This window comes from Neolamprologus multifasciatus, chromosome 23 (assembly GCF_963576455.1).
Source record: "Neolamprologus multifasciatus chromosome 23, fNeoMul1.2, whole genome shotgun sequence".
Taxonomy (NCBI): domain Eukaryota; kingdom Metazoa; phylum Chordata; class Actinopteri; order Cichliformes; family Cichlidae; genus Neolamprologus; species Neolamprologus multifasciatus.
In genome coordinates, this window is record NC_140460.1 from 20,604,075 (window position 1) to 20,625,159 (window position 21,085).

Sequence of the window (21,085 nt, forward strand, 5' to 3'; positions counted from 1 at the left end):
AAGCATCCAAATCAAATTTGCTGTGTATGCCCCCCTCCCACCACCACCCCTCCTCCGCCCCTCTAAAGCCTAACCTGTTGACCCTAAACCCTGTTGTGTTTCTCCCGGCCTCGCTCGCTTGTCAGACGGTTCGTGGTCTGTTAACGCAGACGGTAAGCTGTGTGGGTGTGGTGGGTGTTTTACCTCCATCAGTTCTGTAATGGTGGTCATCTGTAATGGAAATGTCAGTGCATGGACTGTCTGTGCATGGTTTACTCCAGCTTCTCACACACGCGCACACACACACCTGGAAAACTACCAACCTGTGCGGTTATCAAGACAAATATGAGTTACAAAGAAACCTGTGAGCAGCACGAGATTTTCCCCGTCGTAGCTTCTGTTTTGAGTCTGAAGTTGTTTTACGATCACATGCAGTTTTTCCTTGCTTGAGAGCAGAGTCAGCTGATTGTGTAAATAACTGATTCTGCTCCTCAGCTGTAGTTTTGACATGTAGATAAATGTAAAGCATCAGAATGAAAAAATCAGCGTTTCCTGTCCTGAGAAGTGCAGTGTTAGTCCTCTATTAGTCGGCCTGCAAACAGCTCAGACTTCACTGTCTCTGAAGTCCCACTCTGGCTGTCAGTACGTGGAGGCTTGAACTGCTCTCTGTGTGGTCAGTAAACAAAATAGCTTCCTGTGCTGGTGTCCGTAGGGTTTCATCCTGTAATTCACATCCCTGCATGGTGGTGTCAGATCTGTCAGAAATAGGAGGAACAGCCTGTGATGTTGTGGCTGTTGTGGCTCCTTTAACTCAGCCCTCAGCTGCAGAGCAGACTGAATTCACTTCTTTGTGTCTAGTTTGAAAACAAATAAACCTAAAACTCTTCACTGTAGCCATCGTTTGAGCTTTACGTGCAGTTGTGGCTCCTTTTACTGTTCACATTAACCTTTCAGCCTGTGAGTAACTGACTTACAGATATTTTCGTGCTGCCTTTTTTTGGAAGACTTCACAAACGTGCGTCTCTGTGGCCTCGGCCAATGTTAAACTTCCACAGTCTCTGTGTTGACAGAAAACGAACAGAGAGACGGGCGTAGTTACTGATGAAGAATGCACTTCATCGCTGGCTGTGACGCAGATGCACACTGTGGCTGAAGGCTTCCCGGGCACAGGTTGTGATTGATGTATACTTGAAAAGACAACAGAAAAAAAACACACAAAAGAGTCTCCTGATCCTCGCTGTGCCTCCAAAGCAGAAGCAGTGCCAACCTGCTGAGGGCACTGGTGGATGCTTTATCAGGGCGATCGTGGCTCAAGAGTTGGGAGTTCGCCTTGTAATCGGAAGGTTGCCGGTTCGAGCCCCGGCTCGGACAGTCTCGGTCGTTGTGTCCTTGGGCAAGACACTTTACCCTACCGCCTACTGGTGTTGGCCAGAAGAGCCGATGGCGCGATATGGCAGCCTCGCTTCTGTCAGTCTGCCCCAGGGCAGCTGTGGCTACAACTGTAGCTTGCCTCCACCAGTGTGTGAATGTGAGAGTGAATGGGTGGATGACTGGACGTGTAAAAGCGCTTTGGGGTCCCTAGGCGGGACTAGTAAAAGCGCTATACAAATACAGGCCATTTACCATTTACCATCACCCCGTCTCTGTCACCCAGGCTCTGACACTCGTCTGGCTGTAACACCTGCCCATCAGCGAACATGGAGACCATGAAAAACTGTCCTGCTTTCAGTTTTCTTCCACTTCTTGGCTTTTGCAGCTGTTATGACATGGCCTTCGTTGTTCTATCTCAGAGCTCAGGATGTTTGTATCCACAGATTAGGGAAAAAAAGCTTTCTCTGCAGTGCATGAAGCAGCTGCTCAGACTTTTTAGTGATTCCTGGAAGCAGAGGACACACTTGCATCTACAGACATGTACAAAAGCAGGACTGCAGTCAGTCATGTGTCTCTGCTCGTATTTGATCAGGCAGACGAATCAAACAGAAGCAGCCTATAGACACACAGAGCTCCTAATGTAGGAGAGGAGGAGGTTATGGGGTGCTGAGTGGACCCAAATGTAGGACATGTGTCCCAGATGGAGTTAGGCAGGACTCCCAACCAACGCCAGCTGTATTTACTATGTGTGTGTATATGTGTCTCTCCTTTACTGTGAACTTTATAACGTCATTGTTCCTGAGTCTTTGCACCAGTTCACTCACATTACAGCTCGTTAACCCGGAATGAAAGGTTGTTGGTGACGTGTTGAGACTTCCGAGCACGTCTGCATGAGGCACAGATTCCTCTCAGAGTCTGTAAATGTTGTGGCGTCTTTATATCTCCTCCATCTGTTTCTGTCTCCACATTTGAATCTGGCAGCTGAGACATTAGAGAAACAATTTGTTCTCAGTGACCAATAAACGCTTGTCATGTGACCCCTGCTACCCACAAAAACACCTTTAATGTTACCGTCCGCTGTCTTTATGGATTTAAAGCTTGTGTTCATGGATGACAGACTCTGTGTTTCTCTGGTCTTTAGGATGATCTGTATGGTTTTCCTCCCTTCAGTCCTCTGTTCCTGCATGAAGCACACATGTAGGAAGTGTCACAGCAGTCTTAAGACTTCAGTGTGTTTGAGCTTTTGTCTTCCTGCGTCTCTGCCTCTGCAGGTCGAGTGCGAACAAGGGGGACAAGCTCAGGAAACGGTCCGTCAGTGACAGACACACGGGGCCGGAGTCGAGGGAAAGTCGTCTCTCAGTCCCAGCGTGAGTAACTCTGCTGCTTTTTTTAGTGATATAGATCAAATTTAGATATCAGTCTGTTCAAATATATAGAGAAAATGTAAACGTTTTTCTTAAATAACATTTCTATGACTAAAAAATGGATTTGTAACTACTTTTCTAATCTTACCACTTATTTGGAAACCTAAACAAAGGTGTGACAGACATATGAACTGGTTCACCGAAATATGTCTTCCTGTGTTTCAGCTGGGAGTCGGTCAGGCTCTCCCGGGCGGCTGCTGAGCTCCACCTATGGCCGGATCCCCAGGCCCACCATGGGCACCGGTGCCACCGCCGCCGCCACGGGTAGCACCTCGACCACCAGCCGGACCGACAAGAGTCGACCTCGAGGTCACCGCAGCCAGGGCTGCAGCCGAGAGACCAGCCCCACCAGATCAGGCACGGGTATGGGAGGGAAGACAGACACATTTAAAAATGAAAGCGTTTTTTTTTTTTTTTAACACAGGTTTGGGAGCATTTGTGAAGGAGTTCAAGTTAAAAAGTGGAAAAAGAATTACTGAAAGTAAATATCAGAGAACTTGGTATAAATATGATGCTGTTTGAAACAGTAAAGATGGTCAGAATTGGCAGATCGGACTCCTTGTATGTGAGTCGACCTGCACGCTCGACTGGAGGCGAAAGATCTTCCTGGTTCCTCTTCCTGATGCTAACACCTGCTGCCTCCCTCCTCTCTGTCTCTGTCTCGCTCTCCTGCCTGACTCACTAACCGTCTCTGCTGGGCTTCAGGTGTGTCATGTCTGCCTAACCTCTCCTCCCTGCACCGCTCTCTGTCTGTCTGTGTGTCCGCCTCTGCAGCCCGGAGTCGCATCCCTCGACCGAGCATGAGTCAGGGCTGCAGCCGCGAAACCAGTCGCGAGAGCAGCCGCGACACCAGCCCGGCGCGGGGCTTCTCCCCCCTGGGTGAGTATGGTATCAAAGACTGAAGGCTGAGACAGTCTCAAATGTCTGTCTGACTAAATCCTTACTTTTCCTGCTTTTTTATCTGCATGCTCTCTGTCTAATTGTTGCCTTTTAAGTTCCTCTGTAAAATAACATCCTCACTCCTGGTCTCTCCTTAACTTTGCGTCTTCCTTCAGCGTCCCGCCGTCACTCCCGTTCCACCAGCGCCCTGTCCTCTGCAGAGTGCTACTCAGGTGACCAGTGGAGCAGATTTAAACAGATAACGAAAACAAAAGTGGCTCAAAGCTTCCTGCCTCACCCTGCATGGCCAAAGTCGACTCTGCCTCCTGTGGTCAGAGTGGGAAGTAATCAATAATCAGTCAGATATTGGAAACCTTTACAGAGCAATCAGATGCAACCTCCAGCCACAGATAAACCTTAAAGATGCTTAAGTGAAGTTTCCCACTCTGGTGCACATAAAGCAGTACATCTCATTCACCTACAGGGGGCGGTACTAAACCAGTCTGGCCTGCTCCTTACAGTCATAGCTGCCTTTGTCATGTTTATCGCTACCAGGGGTGTAACGGTTCTGAATCAGGGTGCAAACGTTCGCAGTCTCCTGCCTCCACTCGGTAAATCTGTCAGATAAATATAAGCAGGTGCAGCTTTAAGGTGGAATACTCTGTGCCAGAGTACAACATACTCACAAAAACAGTCAAGATTCTCTAACAAAGTTCCTCGTTTTTGTTTATTAAACTCATCATTATGAGTTGGGCTGTCGGTGGGCTGTTAGCATGGTGAAAGCTAAAGATGCTTCAATTAAAGAGAAAACTGGGAATACTTAATTCATTATCAGCTGATCATGCCTGTGATAAAACAAATACTTGCCCATATGTTTTGTAATTAACCTGACTATGGATCAAGCGAATCGTTACACCCCTACCTGTTGCTATGAAACGGCTACAGGAAACAGGAGTTCACGCTTGTAAATATTGAAGATAAAGTTTTGCTTCTCCTTCAGTTTGTTTTTTTTTTTTTTTTTTTGCAGAGCATCATGAAGTTTATTTCTCTCATGCAGTTTATGGAATTTGTTATTTTTCACATTTTTTATCGAGCGCTGCTGGGTTTTACTTCTGGAGCTCCGCTTGTGTTTTGCATTTCTTTGTATTTGAGTTGATTAAACAGGCTGCTTGCTGCTCAGATCTGGACTTGTGTTATATTATATTACATTCAAACAGCCTCTCTGCTCATCACTGTGGGTTTGGTCTGGTTTAAAGCAGTTACTTAAAAATTTGCAACCTGCACAGGTAAATAACACAAATTCTTCTCATGTAATCTGAGCTCATTAAATTGTCTGAATTCACAAAAACGGGACCAAGACTCACGTCACTGTTATTGATCATCAGTTCTACATGAAGGAGATGTTTCTGTTTAATATTGAGGCGTGCCTGTGGATTTTAAAGCCTCTGTAATCAAACTGCTTCTCCTCCTCTGACCTCCTCCCATCAGACCGGCTGTCCCATCAGGCTCGGATCTCTGCCTCAGTCAATGCCATGAGGATCCTCAACACGGGCACCGAAGTCGAGGCTGCGGTCGCCGATGCTCTGGTGAGAACAGAAAACTGTTTTTGCCTTAATGTGAATACAAATGTGAATCAAAGATGTTGTCACAGCTCTTTCAGCTCTGTGTTAATGTCCTCTCTGCTCTTTCTCTCTGGACTTTGTACATTTCAGCTCTTAGGAGACTCGAGGAGTAAGGTACAGGTAGATCTCACCTGTCACTGCATGCAGAGCATGAGCTGTGCACACTGACTTTCACGTTTTAAACATGGATGCAGTGATTTGCTTTATTTCAAGTTGTTTTAGCTTGGTAAAAGTTGCTTATCGCTCCATTAAAAGCAGCATGTTGATATGGACTCACAAAAGAGGGGGAAAAACTCCAAAGTAACCTCATCCATCTCATGCGATGACACCAGAAGCATCCATGAGTCTGCCTGTGTAGCTGCATGCTACTTCTTCTGACAGCTGTACGTTTACCCTGTGAAGTCTCGTCTTTACACTTAGCCTCTCTCATCTCCTCTCTGATGTAGCGGAGGCCGGTGAGGCGGCGGTTCGAGTCGCCGGGGATGTACTCAGACGACGACGCCAACAGCGACGCCTCCAGCGCCTGCTCTGAGCGCTCCTACAGCTCACGTAACGGTGGCGTGGCACCGCACTACCTGCGCCAGACGGAGGACGTGGCGGAGGTGCTGAACCACTGTGCCAGCGCCAACTGGTCCGAGAGGAAGGAGGGACTGCTGGGACTGCAGAACCTGCTCAAGAGCCAGAGGATGCTCAGGTGGGTGTGCCAATGGTCTGAAAAGCTCCACCTCTGCAGGTTTGAGAACTTTTGGTTGAGGTAAAGAGGCGGTGGATAAGGTTTAATCATAAGGAAACATGCTGGGTTATGAATTTAATGTCAGGAGTCTTGTTAAAGAAGGGTTTAATAAAAGAAACCTTGTAACCTTGTAGTCTTTGTAGACTTCTAATCAACCTTGTACCTTGATGCTGACAGTCAGCAGAAAGGTTAAAGCAGAGAGATTTTAGTGGTCAGTCCAGGCTGAGATCCAGAGGCTGTGTTTTCAGCACACTCTTACTTCTGTTCAGATCTGTTTCAGCTACTGGAAATGCACTGTGTGCGGTTCAGGAGATGATCTCCAACCACTTGCTCTGTTGTAGCTTTACACTGTATATAGTGATGGACGTGTATTCTAGTCTAAAAAGCCACACCCATCACTAGATACAAGTTTCTCATGACCCCTGGTCTTTTTTTATTTATGCAAGGGGACGACTCCTCTGCTTTAAAAAAAACAAACAAACAAACAAACAAAAAAGGATATGAGAAAATGAGTGTGCTTCTCACCTCACTATTTTCTCTTCCTCCCAAAGTCGAGTTTATCTAATGAAGCTACAGTAAAGTAAAGAACTGTAATGTCTCCTGTTTCTTTACTATGTCTGCACATAAAAGCTATCTGTTGGCAACAAGGACAACAAAATAACCGTGCCTGTTGTTTCAGTCGCGTGGAGCTGAAGAGGCTTTGTGAGATCTTCACCAGGATGTTTGCGGACCCTCACAGCAAGGTGAGACGGCAGCATCTTTCACACGTACTCTTATTAAAAGTGAAAGCCGACGTCAGAAAGCAGCAGTTCACTTTTTCTGTGGAGAGAGAGGGTGACAGTGAGAGCCGGAGGGGGTAAACTTGGGAGTTTGTTGTGACTCTGAAGCTGGGACGTGAGCGTCGTGGCTGATTTCACTGCTCTCGTGTCGTCACTAACAGCAGGACAAACTAACAGTGTGTGTTTTCTTGTTGCATGCCTCCTCGCTGCTGCGGACTCTAACAAACACCAGAGAGTAAGTGTTTGCTCTCACTCACATGATAACTGTCTGCTGTCATATTTCACTGCGTGTGTACTCGTCTCAGGCCAACATGTGCAGACAAACACTCAAACATCTCCTCATCATCACCCCTGACTCTGTGACAGGTCTTCAGCATGTTCCTGGAGACTCTGGTGGACTTCATCGTGCTGCACAGGGACGACCTGTTGGACTGGCTCTTCGTCCTGCTCACACAGCTGCTGAAGAAGATGGGCGCCGACCTGCTGGGCTCTGTCCAGGCCAAAGTCCAGAAGGCTCTGGATGTCACGAGGTTAAGACTGAAACCTTTTCATCATTAAAGAAAAGTCCTGTATGCTTCTATCCTGCAGAAAATTAAACTCCAATCAACCAAACTGGATTTAAAGTAATTAATGGGACTTTCCTCTGGCTCGCTGTCTGTGCAGGAAATAACACAAAAGAGCAACGAGTCACAGTTTTAGTAAAGGGGAAAGTATTCCTGTTATTTAATTTGGTACTGCAGGTGGAGCACAGGGGATATTTTGCACTAAATGTTTTTTTTAAAAAGTTTATAAATTACTTTAGAATATGTGGTAATATAATATAAAGTATGTTGTGTGAACTCACTGAAGCAAGAGCAGCTGTTGTCAATAAAAAAGAGGGTGTAACTTCATCTCGTGTTCTGACGATGTTTTTCTCTCCTCCTTCCCGTCTCCATGCAGGGAGTCCTTCCCATACGAGCAGCAGTTCAACATCCTGATGCGCTTCATCGTGGATCAGACGCAGACGCCCAACCTGAAGGTGAAGGTGGCCATCCTGCGCTACATCGAGGCTCTGGCCAGGCAGATGGACCCGGCCGACTTTGTCAACTCCAGCGAGACACGCCTCGCCGTTTCCCGCATCATCACCTGGACCACCGAGCCCAAGAGCTCCGATGTCCGCAAGGTAGGAGGGCATGTCAGCCTCCCTCTTCCTTAAAACACTCCCCCCTTTTCATCCCTTTAAATTCCTCTAAATGTTTCATTTTTTTATATTTTCAGTTGTTTTGTTCTGTTTTTTTTTTCTTTTTTCTTCATGTCTTAAATTTTCCCCCTTAATGGTCCTTCCTCCACCCACCTCACCCTTAGACCCTTCATAACTGGGCGGGGGAGGATTTCTCAGGCCGACCCAGCACCGTGGCCTTTCTGCCCGGGGAGGGCAACCTGGAGGAGAGGTGCAAGCAGGTAGATCCTCTACCAGTGAGCATGCGCAGCGTGAATAACCTCGTCTAACCCGGTCACAAAGAAGCGGGAAGCTGCTGTGAGCATGTTTGTTCAGGCCCGCGTACAGAGGACATTAACCTGAGAGTGTGAGCGGGTTCTGTGAATGCTTTTCAGCACTAACTGCTGGCAAACAGTAAAAAAGGTGGAGAGGTATCCGTGTACGTGAGGTGTGTGCATGAGATGCTGCTGCTGAGTGCAGCTTTAAGACTAACTTTGCCGACCATTATGATGTTTCTCTTATTATCAGGCATGACTCTGACCTTTAACCTTTACAGTAAAACATGAAACATTTGAATCATTTGAAAGGAAAGTGAGTGATAAATGCTTCCTTTAGCTTTTGCTTAACAAGTTCAATTGACATGCTGCATGTTAACAGAACTATTAATTTTATATTTCGTGTTATATTTTTTCCTCTTCCAATTAAAATGGTCAAAGTTTCAGAGAATCACAGTCTTTGTACAAACCTCCAAAAGTTGATTCTGTTCATCTGGACGTAGCGTTTCGTGGGAGAAACGTTTTGTCACTCATCCAAGTGACTTCTTCAGTCTCAGCTGACCCCAATCTTATAAACAGGACATTTGCATAATGACTGAAACCAGCCCACTGAAGGAACAATGGGCTGGTAGGTCAGTTCCTTAATCTTAATTATGCAAATGCTCATGACCATTGATCAACAACCACTGACCAATGGCCATGAGTACCATTCACAGAGAGTTGGGGAATGGCTGCAATCACAGCATTATAAGATGGTGACAGATGTACCCTTAGGCCCCCTCCTCGATTCAGAGATGGTCTTTCCCTTTTCACGTTAATGGCCTCCTTGACTCCACGCTCAAACCAGCGTTCCTCCCTGTCCAGGATGTGAACATCCTCATCATTGAAAGAGTGTACACTGGCCTGTAGGTGTAAATAGACTGCAGAGTCCTGGCCTGACGAGGAAGCTCTTCTGTGTTGTGCCATCAGCTTTGCCAGAGGTTGTTTCGTTTCCCCGATGTATAAATCCTGGCACTTAACAAAAGGTCAAATTGCTCCAAACTCTCAGTTTTTGTTTTTTGTTTTTTCTCACAGAAGCTCCATCCACCTGCTGTTCAAACCTTGAGTTTGCAAAGGGCAGCCAATCAGAAAAAAGCTGGCTTAATTGTGGACAAACTAGAATAAAATAAACAAAGAATATTTTGAACTGTAAATCATGCAAAGCCCAGAATTAAAATATGGTGCACAATAGGTCCACTTTAAAGTGGAAGCTAGGGTTATAATAAGTAAACACGGCTGAAGCCATGTTTACTCAGAGTTGATTTCTCTGTGGGAGGATTTAATCTTTGAAAGCACTCTATCTTAATTTGTGGAGAAATTGTGGTATGGTTTTTGTTACTGCTGGACTTTGTCTGTTACTAGCTGTTGAAAGGTTGGAGGTAAACAGGTTTACTTAAAAAACAAAAAAAAAGGTCTGGGCATTAAAGCATGCTGATAAACTTGTGCATTAAATTGAAGGCTTTTATTCTGAAAGTCTGAACATCCTGTTAATTTTCCAAAATTAACTGGGGACTTTTACTTTAAAAGTCCCACAACACTGAAGCATCTAAGCGTCATGCAGTAAATAGCTAGATGCTTTTATTTAGGAAAAAGTGAAAGTAAAGAATCATATAAAATTCCTGTGACTAACAGGAAGCTTTTATTTTGAACTACAGCATTATCTGGTATCATTCACGTCTGCATGGTGCTTCAGTGTGGCTGACTGTTGCACTAAAATGCTGCAAAACAATATTTTGTTTTTATTTCAAACAGGTTAATTTACTTCTGGCTGTCTTTTATAACAGAGCGAAAGCTTTTCTTCATGTTCAGTGCCAAAATCAGTGCAGTGACAGTCATTAAATGTCAGTAAAGTGATGTGTAACATGTTTTTTTTGTGTGTGTGCAGGCGGCCCAGGTGGTGTTGATCGCCCTCTTTGAGCTGAACACTCCAGAGTTCACCATGCTGCTGGGTGCTCTGCCCAAAACCTTCCAGGACGGGACAACAAAGCTGCTGCACAACCACCTGAGGAACGCCAGTGCCAACAGCGGCATCAGCATGGTAACACACACACACACACACACACACAGAGGCTCAAATATGGAGATGTTTGCATTCAGATTCATTTAAACAATATTCTTTTTTAGGATTTTTTTTTTTCTAAGATTTTATTTCCAGGAGGTCTTATTCCTTTATTTATTGATCCATACCGGAATATACTGATGAATCATTGTAGCCTGACCTTGATAACTAATATCGTAACACACTTTAGGACTTTCCTTTAACTCAAACAATAAATATGTCACATGACTGTAGATGTTTGTAATTGACTTTAAGATTATTGATTAGACAAAATAATCATTTTAAAGATGAGTTTTAGGCTTTTTTTGTTGTTTGTGTTGTATAGATGCACAAACACACTTGTTTTGATAAATATAGTAGTTTCTGTATGTGTGCTGTTCCTCTTATCCTTACATCATCACAGCTGTGGCTTTCCAAATGTTCTCACATTAAATCCAGACACTTGTGTTTCATGGATCCGCAGGCGTCTCCCAGTAACTCGGCAGGTCGGACGCCCCTGCGACAGCTCAGCAGCCGCAGCAGCCCGCTGACCTCCCCCACCAACTGCTCCCACGGTGGCCTTTCCCCCAGGTAAAGAAATGGCCCCGCCATCGCCACACCAAAAATTCAAACCACGTTTCCTGTGTATAATTTTATCCACACCGATAAAATTCTGGCTTCAGCAGTTCATCCTTCATTTCTGCCATCATCCAGACTTTTATTTTGAAGCTCAGGTTATAACGCAGCGGGCGTATTTCCCCGTGTCTTCTCTTTGTTTGCTCGTTAACAGAGGAGTGTAAAGCTGCACTGAGGGGTCACCACAGAGTTTAGATGTTGACCACTCCACTGTGGAGCCATTGAAGAGCTCAAAATCAGAGCCAAAGCTCAAAGTCTGAACTTGCAGTTTGATGCTTTGTTTTAAATGAACGTCAGAATTTTAGGCTCATGTTCGGCTCCGTGCGTCTCTTCCTGAAGCTTCGTGTGATTTTAGACGTTTTCTCCTCTCAGCCAATCAGCAGGTTTCCTCACAGCTGTCATACTAATGATCCCTCCACCTGTACTAACTCTGACTGAGAGCACTGCTTCTCCTTATCTTCCACTCTTTTCACATCTCTTCTTCTCTCCGGGCTCCTCCTCCACCTCTTCCTCCCCGGCTGGTCGCAGTCGGCTGTGGGGTTGGAGCGCAGACGGCCTCTCCAAGTTCCCTCCTCCACCCTTCCCCTCCCCTCTTCCTCCACCCACCGCCCACTCCTCCCTCAAGGCCCTGCGGCGAGCTTACTCACCCAGGTAACCCTTCTTCCTCCCCCTCCTCCTCCTCCCTCCTCTGTACGGGGTTTCACAGTTTAACAGTTGGATCTGTCTCTGTAGTGATGAACGGATTTCTAAGCTTATTTTTAAAGATATTTTGGAGTTCTCTGTGAAACCTCGAGCTTCCGTCAGTCTGTCGTCACCTCTGCTGCCTCGGTGCCTCCATCAGCTTCGTGTGTCTGTTTTTCTTTTTGTCGTCATGGTGACTGAAAGGTGACTTTCCTTCTGTCTCTCATCTGTCCGCGTGTGCTCGTCAACATGCACGGCTCTGCACTTCCTGTTTCCTGGTCATGGACAAACCATCCCTTGGTACAAGATTTGACTAATTTGTTTGGCACACAGATGCTTTTGTGTTTGATCCATGTCAAGGAAAATGCCCTCAGTCGTCATTCACAATCTTCAAGATGAAAATGGAGCTGCTTCATGTCGCTGACATTAAAGGGATCATAGGTGCTGTTAAGAAGAAGAACCTCTGTACTTCCACCGGTCTCTTAGAGGGACAGTCCACCTCAAAGACAGAGGCACACGTTCTTCCTCTGACCTGTGGTGCTGTTTATTCATCTACACTGTTTTGATGCTTGGATATATTGATGATTAAATGTCCTTCTAGAAGCAGTTATGCGGGCAGTGATCCTCTGATTTAATCGACTGTTTCCACATGTCTCCTGCGCTGATCGAGGTTCTCATCTCTTGTAAACAGACACAAGCCCTCAGTAACTTTCCAGTCATCTTTTTCAGCCTCTCTGGCATTTACACCTGCCAGAGAGCGTTAACATTAACGCTCCACTTCAAAGTTCAAAGTTTTACTAGCAGCAGCTAACTGCGGCAGGAGACAGAGACAAGTTTAACATGTCCTTTATATCGACTCGTATCGGACTACTTTCACAAAGTTTTATACCCTCCTCCAGAGTTAATAGATGTGGACACATATCGACAGCTGAGGTAAACAGCGGATTGACAGCCTACACTCACTACAGATGATCAGCAGACAGAGCTGTTTGTCCTACGGTGGCCATTGTAGCTAGAATTATGCACTAAACATGTGAGGGGTAAGAAAACAGAACTCAGTTGCTGCAGTCTACTGACATCTAGTGGTGAGTTTTTACAAACTGTAACTAAAGTTTTTCTTAAGAAATTTATTACAAGACAAACAAAAAGTAACACAGCACAGTCTGATCTAAACACCAGTTTTCTTCGAACCTCGAGTGGATTAACTGACCACCAAAGTTAAATGGGGAGAACTATTAGTTTGTAGGGAAAGAAAAATATTTATAGCATTAAATTCCAATTGCATACAAGCAAATCCTGCTTTGAAGATCCTGGATAAACATGATCTAATGGATGAAAGTACCTCTGTGTTTGGGGATATAAAAAACAAAAAAAAACAACCAGGTCTGGAGTCATTACTGCTGAGTTTTCCAAATGTGTTTTTGGTGCTTGGAGCACCTCAGGGCGATTTAGTGCTGGGCCAACGCCTCTACAGCTCCAGGTAAATATGGATAACACGCTCTACAGGCCAGAGGAAAAACATGTGAATCTGATTTAGCAATGAACTCTCCCTTTAAGTGACGATCCCCTGACGATGTTGCCTACATCCTGTCTAAAATGCCCATTGGACCTGTCTCGTGCTGCAGCATGCTGGAGTACGACAGCGAGAACCTGAACTCCGAGGAAATCTACAGCTCGCTGCGTGGTGTCACCGAGGCCATCCAGAACTTCAGCTTCCGCAGCCAGGAGGACCTGGTGGAACCGCTGAGGCGGGACGGCAAGAAGGATGGCGTTATGGTGAGGAGTTACAGGGAGGAACCAGATGGCAGATAACTGAAATAACTGTTAAAATAATCTGTATTTGAATATTTTTATCTTGGAGTAAAGACTCCAGAATAACTCATCTGCTCTGGTGTCACCGAATCTTAGACTGGAGGCGGGGCGTCCTCGGACTCCGAACCTCGTCCCAGCGGCGATGCAGTGGAGGGCGGGCGCACTGCCCTGGACAACAAGACCTCTCTGCTGAACACGCCGTCTCCTCGATCCTTCGCCGGCCCGCGCTTCAGAGAGTACAACCCATACAACTACACGGACGGCATCAGTACGATGGATAAAGCTGCGCTGAAGGAGGCGCTGTACGAGGACGCTGTGGAGCAGCTGCGAGAAGGTGGGACCTTAGGACAAAAGCTGTGTGTCCTGCTGCGTCGGTAAAGATTCAGTTTTTCTGTCTTTCCCGTCCCACTCTGCAGGCCGCCGGCAGGAAAGTGTGGAAAACAAGATCCTGAACCCCAAAGGTTTCCCAGGTAAACTCAACAGAAAACCTCAGAGGTGAACAAATTATTTATTTGATCTTTGTTCTCACTTTTTAAAAAAAAAAAACTACCTCTTTCCCCTCCACCTACAGCCGGGGCTGCTGAGCAGCTGGAGCTGGTCGGAGAGCTGCTGAAGGAGCTCTCCCAGGGCCAGGCAGGGGAGCGGGGCCCTGAGGAGCGCCGGGGGACCCTGCTGGAGATGCTGAAGGTGGCCCGGGAGGACAGCTTGGTGGTGTGGGAAGAGCACTTTAAGACCATGCTGCTGCTCCTGCTTGAAACGCTGGGAGACAAAGACGTGAGGACGCGAGGCTTCCTTTGTTTTTGATTTTTTTCCCCCACTGCTGTAAATGTCCTGTGAGTGACTTGTTTCCTCTTGCTGTCCCAGCACACAATCCGGGCACTCGCCCTGCGAGTCCTAAAGGAGATTCTGAGGAACCAGCCCGCCCGCTTCAAAAACTACGCTGAGCTCACCATCATGAAGATGCTGGAGGCCCACAAAGACTCGCACAAGGAGGTGAGGATGAAAAAGAAACCAGAGGCCACTCCTCCGGTCTTCCTGTGATTCTGACCCCTCATGGCGCTCTTTTCTTCTTTTGAAGGTGGTGCGGGCGGCCGAGGAGGCGGCCTCCACGCTGGCGGCCTCCATCCACCCCGAGCAGTGCATCAAGGTGCTCTGCCCCATCGTGCAGACGGCCGACTACCCCATCAACCTGGCCGCCATCAAGATGCAGACGAGGGCCATCGAACGCATCACCAGAGAGCCGCTGCACCAGCTGCTGCCCGACATCATACCCGGACTCCTGCAGGTTTTTCATTCTTTAAATTTGTAGATACTTTAACTGCTCATAAACACGGAAGATTAGCTCATGTTACGGACTTGTGTCCACCATTTGGGCTCCAGTATGCAGGAAGTGTGAACTGAAATGTATTTAATGTTTGAGTAAATGAAAACACTTAAAAATGGTTCAACTGTGTTATTACAAACACAGGAATACAATATGGTTAAAATCCAGAGACCTGTACAGGTAAGATAACCATGCAGCACACGAATAGACCGAAACTGCCTTTAGACAGTTTTTTATAGTGAAATAAAACTAGTGTCAGTAGCACACGTGTGTATCTGAGTTCATGTTGTACCTGAAAAGACTGAATTTAGACACATATTGAAATATCTTTTTAATTTCCTCTGCTCTATGATCAGCTTTATCCCAGAAATTATTCACACAGTCATCGGTTAATTGGTGAGATAAACTCTTTTTTGTCTCAATTGTGTTGATATCAGTCTCTCCTTCTTCTGCTGTTTCAGGGCTACGACAACACTGAGAGCAGCGTGAGGAAGGCCAGCGTCTTCTGCCTGGTGGCCATCTACTCTGTGATCGGAGAGGAGCTGAAGCCTTACCTGGCTCAGCTGACCGGCAGCAAGGTATTTCAGACCACACAGCTGAAACGGCATCCTGCACGTAGAGACGATTCACCGCAGAAATATTAAAAGTCTTTAAAAGTACAGTGAAACGGCATTTGCAATCGTGCAGTTTGCCTGTTTTTTCCCCTCTTTTAAATTCACTATTTTTGTGAGTAAACTTTTTTCTCGTAAGTTTGACAAAAGTTTTTAATTTTTAAATTTTTTCTTAATAATATTCAATTTTTGCCAGATATTTGCTCTTTTTTCATAATTTTGATAATTTTTTCTAGTAAATCTTTCTCATAAATTTTTTCCTCTCTGTTTAACAGTATTTTTCTTGCATGTTTTATTTTTTTTTTTCTCATAAATTTCCCAGTGTTTTTTGTTTTAAAATTGTGCACTAACCTAAACTGTGTTTACCTGTTTGAATGTTGTCATATAAATAAAGTTTTGTTACAATAACTTAACTTTAGTATAGTGTTTAAAGAGCAGTGAGCTTTAGATTATCTGCAGAGCTCTTGGAGTCCTCTGACCGCGCCGCTGTTTTCCTCCTGCAGATGAAGCTGCTGAACCTGTACATCAAGCGGGCGCAGACCTCCACCAGCAACAGCAGCAGCTCCTCCGACATCTCCTCCTACTAACTCCTGCAGCTTCCATCCTCGCAGACACGCTTATAAACTGTTTCATTCCATCAGCCGGTGATCGACCTGAGGGGCGACGTCACCACCAGTGGGAATATCATCAGTTTCTTTGTAGGACCAGGTGCCTGGCACCTCATCTTCTTGACCAGCTTCTGTTTCCCAAACCATCTTCCATCTCATTCCTTCAGCTGCTGATGGAGCTGAAGTCCCTGAGGAGCTCATGCTGTCATGGCTCCAGTTTCATGCCCATCATCCATAAAGTTCAGCTCGTTTTTTGGAGGTAGGGTGACCCTGGCTTTTGAGACGTTTCATGAAGATCCACCACTAGATGCATTAGCCTTAAGACTTCATCTTCCATCTTCCAGTATGGAAATGATCAATTTTTAGAGGCGGTGTGCCTGAAACCAAGATCTCCTCTTCCTCATCTCATCATCATCGTCATCGTCATCTTTAATCTCCTGGATGTGAGGTGCAGTTTGAAGCCGAGGAGATCGTGGAACCATGAAGGACCTGAAGAGGAGAGTTTTTGCAGTGTAGCTTCCTCCTTCTGTCAGTATTTTTATTCCTTTTTAGTACCTTTAATCCACTTCCTGGACACTGTTTTGCTTTGACACATCAAACCTTTTATTGAATGTAAAGAGCTTTGAGTGAGCGCGAGTGTCCTTCGTGAACTACTGCCTCATCGATGGGACGTTTTCCAGATTTTAACATTTGAATGAGTTGTTACAGAAAGTGGCACTACAGTCTTTAAAAGGCTGAATCCCAGAGATAATCGAAAGATCAACGCAAGCTTTATTTTGAAAATGGGCTCATGCCTCTGTGAGTGCGATGGGAGAATCGACGGGGTTGCACTCAGTCCTGGAATAATCTATTTCAAAAGATGTGAAGCTCGTCTCAGTTTACAGTGATTGATCATTTGGCTGGCCAATGATTTTAAGCACTACAAATCAGCAAAGTTTTATTGTTCTGGGCCCGAGAACCAGCAGAAAACAGCAGTGTTTATATTTTAAAGTCATTTTTTAAGGTGTGAAAAAGAAGGAACAAATTATTTCTGTTTTTGTGGCACTCATCAGTTAGATTTCCATTTAATAGTTGAGGCTAAATATTTCACCTCACAGATCACAGTTTTCTACCTGAATTGGAAAAAAATGTCAAATTGAAACGGCCGTGCTTTTAAATGAAGAACTAGACTTGTGAGTGAGAGTTATTTTGAAATCACAAGTTTGCTTTAGTTAGCTGTCTAAATGAGCTGTTGGAGATGAGGTGGAGGTTTGAAAGAGACGGACCACTCTGCACACATTTAATATTCAGTGTTGGAAATTAGATTTGTCCTACACGCGCGTGAACAGCTCTTTTTTGTATACGTGACTTTCACAATAAAAGCTTTAGCAGCAGATGATTAAACAGCTTACAGAAGCATGTTGAAGAGCTGATTGTAGGATTTAAGTAATCTTAACTTTAGTTTAGGAAGTTTTGAAATTTAATGCTGCCTTTTATTTATATAAATATTGTTTTTAAGAAGGTTTTAATATATTGCAATGTTTGAGAAACAAGCTGTTAAAATACTGCGTTGGACTTCATTTCTAATTGTTAGAAAAGTTTGAAAAATAGCGTAATTAGTCTTTAAATCATCATTAAATTATCAATATTTATGTTTAAATATGTGTTCCAGTTATCAACATAAAATGTGACTTCATTTAAGCTTTCATTACAGATTTCTGCATATGACGCAAAGATAACTCAGCAGCAGAAAATACTGACTAAACACGTGTAGATTTCTCTGTAGCATTTCTGCTGATGTGAACATAACAGGCAAATTTATTGAAAGACAAACATTTCTTTTAAGTTGTGATAGGAAGTAAATTTTGCACACAGCTGTAGAACATGGATGGATGGATAGTCTGTCCAATACTTTTTTGGGCTCGTGGTTGATCCTAAATTTAAGGAGAGCTTTTCTTCTTTTCCCCTATTTCCGGTCAGAACTTTAAATGCATACTTTCATAAAAGTAGATATAAGAACCAGGACACTTAAAGCAATACTTTTCAATTAGTCACAAACATTTAAATATTATCACTAATTTCCAGCATAGCACTAATCCATAAGTATTTATTTATTTTAAAAAAAATGTAAAAAATGACTGTCAGCTTGACAGAAGGACCACAATAAGAAAAATTCCAAAGAAAACATATTTTTGGTGATTGCTTTGGTCATTCACTCATTTGGACTGTAAATATCCTCACCATCATCTAATTTATGTTAGACAACGTAAAGACTGAACTCACTTTGTAAATGTTAATAAAAGAACTGCACATTTTGTGACCAAAAGGAGACAATAATTAAATACAGATTTATGGGGGGGGTTTTCAGGCCAAAGGTAGAAAGCTTTTCATCACCCTACGTAAATATGAGACTGATATAAAAAACAAAAAAGATTAAATTGTCTTTTATTGAGATTTAAATGGAAAATCAAGCTGATGAGTGTCACATAAGTTAAATTTTTTTTTAGCTATAGTGGGTTTTTAATGGCTGTCAAAAACTAAAATGTCAAGCAGCTCCTAATTAAAACCACTGTAATGACAGCAGTGTTGCTCTCTCCTGTGAATTGAACGGCCCAGCTTGGGTTAAACTGGGAGTTTATTAGTTTTAATGACTGCTGTCAAGTTTAGACTACTGTGATTAGGGGGGTTTCATTCCAAAATACTGTAATATATATATTAAAGCTCAATCTGAAGGTCAAAATAAAGGCCTAAATATCTCAGAAATAGTATTAGCGGCCGTGCTGATGAAGGTTCTCTGCATCAGCGGCTCCCAAATCGAATGTAAGTCACTTTTTCGACCTTTAAAATGTGAATGACAAACCTGTGGGAAAGATTGACGATCTGAATCATTAGATGCTACTACATGAGAGCGACAATGCTGAACTGCTGAATGGTGAAGTGCCAGTGGTAAAAAAAGAAACAGAGTGGACATTAGCAATAAACTTCAAGAAATCCAGCTGGGATTTCCTTGTGGAAACACTGTAGATTCCCATTTAGGTCCTCCTTTGAGACGCTCTCGCCGGTCAGTGTAAAAAAGTGTCATTTTCAAATAAGTGCACCTATAATTAAACCTTCTGCTGCTTATTATAATACTAACAAACGCGCCTAACCACTCTGGTGTATGTACTTTATGTCAGCAGGAAGTGTAGGTGAAGCGATGACGATGGAAAAACGACTGAAATTTTTAATACTGATTGATCGACTGACTGATTGCACTTTCCTGGTGCTGAACTCCGCCCATCACGCACACTAAGTGAGTCCAAACAAACACTCCAGAGGGGGCAGAAGATGAGAAATAATCCAACATTTCCAGCAAAGTGATTTGTTTTCTTGCTGAGAGTCAGATGAGATTCCATTCTGTAAATTTGGACCCTTTTCCCTTGTGTAGAAATGGCTTGCGTGGGGATCCGAACATTACAGATCATCCATCATTACAAGCTTAATTTTAGATATTTACAAGAATGTCAGAACTTTATCTGATTTTTTTGACCATTTAGCTTAATTTAACTACATTTTTACTACCTAACATACAATAGTAGACAGTGCTAAGGAACATCCAAATAAAATCCTACAATTTGACTCCGTAACACTAAAACTTCGTGAACAGCTAATCACAGCAACACAATGCATATCATGTGTCAGATAACTGCATTAAAATGCTCCAAAAGGGACTGAGCGCAAACTGCCACTACATGCTGATGATGTGATTCTATTTATTATTCAAATATAGAAATTACCTCAAGCCAGAGGTCCAGTTTAGGAACTCCAATAGGCTGAGGTGAAGTCTACCAGACAGCTAAAACCTATAGCTGCCTGTGACACACCATCTGGCTATCAAGCAGATAGGCCACGCCTTAATACATGTGAAACAGGTGATCCCAGTGTAGCATGGTCTCTACTTTAAACTAGTGGAATTTCTCAGTGAAATCAAGCTTTGTCTGTCAGTCTGGTTTTTATAAAATTACAATACCTACAAAACTTTGCAGCTCTTGCTCTGACCAAAACTGTTTTTGTAGCAGGTTGTAAAGATGTTTACTTCTGCTATAAATTTGGACATTTTACCATAGTAGTCTATGGGGACACTGCCTGTAGCACACATTAGAGGGTTTTCAGTTTCAGCATTAGTTTTACTTCCAACCTCTGGGGCTGAAAAGTGAAGCCAATATGAAATCTGTGTTTACATCTTCAGAGGTAGTGTGTTGTCGGATGCATGTAGAAATAAAAATGCTTTCTGTTCTTCCAAAATGCTATACCCACCCTCTCTTGAGGGTCCCAGTTTTTATTTCTGCACATTTCTGCACATACGTCTGACTCTCAGTAAAAAGCAAACATTTCCCAGAATGTCTTTAAAAGTGAAGGATGTTTCCAGGCCTTACTGAATCTCTTCCGACACATTACTTGGACTGTTAAATGTACTGTACCAGTGGCCGTTGCCACTCTTCTCAGCTTTGAGAATCTGATCAGCGTTTCCCTCTGAACTGAATGTCAAAGTCCTCCATAGCGTGTCTAGTCCAGTGGTGGTGATGCGGTGTTAAACTTGCTGCAGTTTAGGCTACAGTTTTGGCAACTAAAACTCAGTTCCCTTTATTTCAAGCTACAGTGTAACTTGAAACTGCATCTGCATGGGTGTGTCACAGGAATCGTTAAATGTAGTCAACTTGAAATTAAGATTTGAGAACATTATTTTGATTTCCTGATTGAGTGCCTTTGGGGAAAGATTTCTTGCAATACACCTGGTTGTTCTGTCCAATACTAACCTGTACTAACACTATGATTCACTGCTTCTGAAGGCGAGAAGAAAACCTTTTAATGATGCTGTAAATATGCTTCAAGCTTCTTCTTTTTTTTTCCATTTGAACGACTTACAGTGCATGGCTCCAGTTTGGTTTTTTTAGTTGGTTAGTTTCCTTTCATGCTACACAGTATTTATATTCTGTTTTATTTCCCTGTGTATGACTGTATATATTTACATGTTTGGTTCTCTTTCACCTGTGATAGATTTCGCAGAACTTGAAATAAACTATCAGACTTCTTTTCTCTATTGTCTTTATTACAACA

General features: G+C 43.8%; 1 protein-coding gene across 4 annotated transcripts in view; it reads left to right on the forward strand.

Annotated features, from left to right (window-relative positions):
* LOC146491470 (CLIP-associating protein 1-B-like) overlaps positions 1–21,059 on the forward strand; it is a 53,271-nt gene extending 32,212 nt beyond the window's left edge. The window contains exons 20-42 of one of the 4 annotated variants that reach the window (XM_085150663.1): positions 126–152; positions 2,622–2,717; positions 2,940–3,137; positions 3,549–3,653; positions 3,830–3,886; positions 5,142–5,239; positions 5,366–5,389; positions 5,722–5,969; positions 6,688–6,751; positions 7,154–7,317; positions 7,727–7,949; positions 8,132–8,227; positions 10,185–10,337; positions 10,822–10,928; positions 11,502–11,624; positions 13,280–13,430; positions 13,563–13,800; positions 13,883–13,936; positions 14,038–14,240; positions 14,331–14,459; positions 14,545–14,751; positions 15,252–15,368; positions 15,905–21,059. In XM_085150663.1, the coding sequence (XP_085006789.1) occupies positions 126–152; positions 2,622–2,717; positions 2,940–3,137; positions 3,549–3,653; positions 3,830–3,886; positions 5,142–5,239; positions 5,366–5,389; positions 5,722–5,969; positions 6,688–6,751; positions 7,154–7,317; positions 7,727–7,949; positions 8,132–8,227; positions 10,185–10,337; positions 10,822–10,928; positions 11,502–11,624; positions 13,280–13,430; positions 13,563–13,800; positions 13,883–13,936; positions 14,038–14,240; positions 14,331–14,459; positions 14,545–14,751; positions 15,252–15,368; positions 15,905–15,988 (2,966 nt within the window). In that variant the 3' untranslated portion in view covers positions 15,989–21,059. Of the gene's footprint in view, positions 1–125; positions 153–2,621; positions 2,718–2,939; positions 3,138–3,548; positions 3,654–3,829; positions 3,887–5,141; positions 5,396–5,721; positions 5,970–6,687; positions 6,752–7,153; positions 7,318–7,726; positions 7,950–8,131; positions 8,228–10,184; positions 10,338–10,821; positions 10,929–11,501; positions 11,625–13,279; positions 13,431–13,562; positions 13,801–13,882; positions 13,937–14,037; positions 14,241–14,330; positions 14,460–14,544; positions 14,752–15,251; positions 15,369–15,904 lie in introns of all 4 variants that reach the window. The other 3 variants (XM_085150662.1, XM_085150665.1, XM_085150664.1) reach the window with 3 other exon arrangements.
* Positions 21,060–21,085: the final 26 nt, after the last annotated feature.